Source organism: Lygodium microphyllum, chromosome 6 (genome assembly GCF_053477565.2).
Source record: "Lygodium microphyllum isolate KBCC chromosome 6, Lygodium_microphyllum_v1.1.10, whole genome shotgun sequence".
NCBI lineage: Eukaryota > Viridiplantae > Streptophyta > Polypodiopsida > Schizaeales > Lygodiaceae > Lygodium > Lygodium microphyllum.
The window spans coordinates 112,455,888-112,459,278 of NC_141140.1; the positions used below are offsets into that span (position 1 = coordinate 112,455,888).

The 3,391-nt window shown below is 41.6% G+C and overlaps 1 protein-coding gene across 1 annotated transcript; it reads right to left on the reverse strand.

Moving 5' to 3' along the window:
- Positions 1-976: 976 nt before the first annotated feature.
- On the reverse strand, positions 977-1,809 carry LOC148034984 (17.4 kDa class I heat shock protein-like). Its single transcript, XM_087680611.1, has 2 exons — positions 1,630-1,809; positions 977-1,543 (listed from the first exon to the last, which is right to left on the reverse strand). The coding sequence occupies exons 1-2, from the start codon at positions 1,730-1,732 to the stop codon at positions 1,272-1,274; spliced, it is 375 nt and encodes a 124-aa protein (XP_087536737.1). The 5' UTR covers positions 1,733-1,809; the 3' UTR covers positions 977-1,271.
- Between the last annotated feature and the right edge of the window lie 1,582 nt (positions 1,810-3,391).

The following is a 3,391-nucleotide window of genomic DNA, read 5'->3' on the forward strand; positions in this document are numbered from 1 at the left end:
TGATCGCTTTGATTGAGTGCTAGCTATCCTATTAGCAATTGTTAGATCTGTAGGGTCTCATAGGTTGATCCTCATGGATTGAGGCCAAGTGCTTCACTACAAGGTGTACCCAAGGCTACCTAGTTATATCAAAGTCAAATTATTCATGTGGAGTACCGATGGCGTGAGATTGGGACAATGCCTTGAGCAACTTCTATGTGTTACCTTTCGTATCGAGAAGTGGGTACATTACATACATGTGCTTGTGTATATGCATGCATGTGTGTGTGAGAGCACATGCACATGCATATGCATATGCATGTGCATGTGCACATGTGTTCATGTGTATATGTGTGTGCATGCATGTGGGAGTGTATGAGTATGCACATGTGTGTGTGTGTGTGCATGTATGCATTTGAGTGCATGTATGTATGTGCATGTGTGTGTGCATGTGCGCATGCATGCATGTGCGTGTGCATGGGCACGTGTGCATGCATTTGTGTTTTTGTGTATTGCATCTCCTTCATTTTGTATGCAGCAATAATCTACACAAACCATCTTTTCTTTGATAAAGATCACCAAAGAGATTAGTATATGGGAAACTCACAATTTTTTTATATAAAAGGAATTCAATAACTCTATGTTTTTTGTGGTTGTTTTGGACATTCTAGGCTGTTTCCATACTATGCATGGATGATGTCTCTTAGTTGGTGTTGGCTCCATGGATATTACAACTATCCACTACAAGTTCATCATGTTAGGGAGGAGCTAGGGAGATATACAATGGGTGTCTTAGTTAGATAATAAATCATGCATCATTCATTGCTTGTGTTGTGTTTATGTATTATTGCACATAACTCATTGAATCATCGAAAGGACAAGCAAAACAATCTATTTTAAGAGCCCAAGTATCAAATTATGGATAATTGTGTATTAGCACACAAGAAAAATGTCTCATTACTTGCAAGATTGTATAAACCTCTTATTCAAGAAAAATGTCTCATTACTTGCAAGATTGTATAAACCTCTTATTCATGAAGCAATTTGGAATTCGGCAACTACATCAACCTCTTTCAAGAAGCAAAATGAGAGAAAAACTCTTATAGATAATGTGACGCATGTCAAGTCTCAACAGTCTTTGTTTTTTCTATGTTTGGGGGGAGAGGGGGATATACTTGTAATGATATATTAGGTAGGATGCTTATGAAGCCTTGAAACGTTCAAATTAGTCTAGATAGGCCATGCCCATCTTGCATGAGGGCTTCTTTATGAGGTAATACAAAAGCGAGATCTTAGTACTTGCTCACTATGGGGATTTGCCTAATGATGGATTTCCTTTTTGGTATTGTGATGGTCATAACACCGTCCTCATCTTCGGCTATGATTCTATCTAGAAGAATGTTGTCGGGGAGTTGGAATTGGCGAAGAAAGCTACCTCGAGGCCTCTCAATAATATGCTCAATCATATAGTCTCTACTCCTTTCTAACTCACCAATGTGCACGCCACTAATTTGAAGCACATTGCCAGGGAGCACCTGTAAGCTTATGTCGTCCTTGGTCAAACCTACAAAAACAACACAATTTGTGCTCAAGGTTTATGCCACGATTGAGCTGATCAGTACACATGCAAGATGGAGCTCTGCTGGTCACCTGGTACATCGAGCTTGATGTGGTGTGCTGACGCAGTCTCGAGCCAGTCCACCTTGAGCTCGCCAACGCTGGCAATGGTAGGGAAGCGAGAGAAGCTGGCCATGATATAGCGCGCGTGCGCGCACAGACACAGAGAAAGAGAGAGGGAGTGTGTGTGTGTGTGAGAGAGAGAGAGAGAGAGTACTAAGCCAACGAATGGGGAGGGATGAGCCAGCACCTGTCCTTTTATAGTAGTCTCTCTCTCTCTCTCTCTCTCTGAGTGTCTATGTCTCTGTGCGCCTTTGCAGGGTCTCTACTCAATCCCCATCGGGTTATTTCCTTCCCTTTCAGCTAACATTGTCCTTTCCTACATTGTTTATCTCTGCCTTTATCGTCTTTTCATTGTCTTGTCCTTTCGAACCATCGTTCTCTCTCGCCGTCTCCTTGAGTGCATAAGAAGCCTCCATTTACTCTTCATTAACATCTGGCATCGATGTCAATGTATTTCTGGCCCTTAGGAAAGCAAAACACATGACCCTCACCGTTTTTCCTTGAATTACGAGAATAAGTAACCTTTTCTAAGACACCTCCAATCGACAACAGAGAGTATAGCCTCCATGTTACTCAATTCAAATGTCTTGCTGCCGCTGGGTGGCCTTTATTCCCTTGGCTCTTTCAAATATCTAACTTAATAGTCCTCCATTATGATTCATATCCTTGTACATTTCATTGGTATAAGGGGGGATGTCGCATATATTACGCTATCTCAAACATGGTGAATTGTTCCTATAAAAGGGCAGCCATTTAAATTCCTTTTTCGCCACTTGGAAGCAAACACCCCTCCTTTTGGAAGCATTCACCAAGCACATACCCCTTCTTTCGGAAGCATTCACAAAGTAGTTATATCGTGTAGCTTCTTTGTGAGTGAACACACAAAGAACTAATCTCCAACACCACCAAGTCTTTTGATGGGTTCCATCTATACTCCACAAGTCTTGTTCTTCTTGTTATAGACAAAATGAAATTATGCACAAGGACTCCACTCAAGTTCTATTGGAAGAATATTCAAATACCTCAGGTAGGCCTTCAAAAGTCAACAAAGTTTATATTTTCCACCTCTTTTCATTTATGAGTATCTTATCATGTACCATCTACCAAGTGGAATCTACCATCAGATTGGGGAATATGGGAATTTCCCATAAGTTTGGAACACGTGGTCAAATCTTTGGATTTGTCATAACCTGAACACTATAACTCCAACATCGAACTCCATATAGGAAAACTCTAGCTCATCAATCCAAAAATGTTTCATTTTGCATGAAAATTTGGTCTTTTAAGGCCCCTTGGGATCTTTTGCACTTCAAAAAGGGTCTTTAATATCCGCTCTCATAAGGGTTCACATATGCCTCTTCGTCATTTAGCTCCTCCATGTAGTGGACTGGAGCATCACATGATGGGTGGATTGCAAAAGGTCCGAGCAGCCTAGGTATGCTTGTGGGGTTAATTTCCATCCTAGGAACGGTTGGTTTTGCATGATTAGGTGTTGGAAGAGCCAATGGGGCTCCCCTCCCAAAGAAGTTTGATGGCCTAATCCCTAGGTATGGCTGGTTGTAAGGTTGCGAGTATGGAAGTCTACAATGCATGGCATCATGATTGAACCTACTACAATTGGTGCAAGGCTGAGATCAAGGGTCTTGACACTTTACTCGGAGGTGGTTTTTGCCGCAATGCACACATTGGACATGTGGGCACGTAGGTCTCCTTACTATCTCTTGCATTCTGC

Excerpts from the sequence above, each read along its gene's own strand:
- LOC148034984 (XM_087680611.1), bottom strand. The coding sequence starts at position 1,732 with ATGGCCAGCTTCTCTCGCTTCCCTACCATTGCCAGCGTTGGCGAGCTC. Across the intron at positions 1,544-1,629 it reads CATCAAGCTCGATGTACCAG|GTTTGACCAAGGACGACATA; the intron begins GTGACCAGCAGA and ends TTGTTTTTGTAG.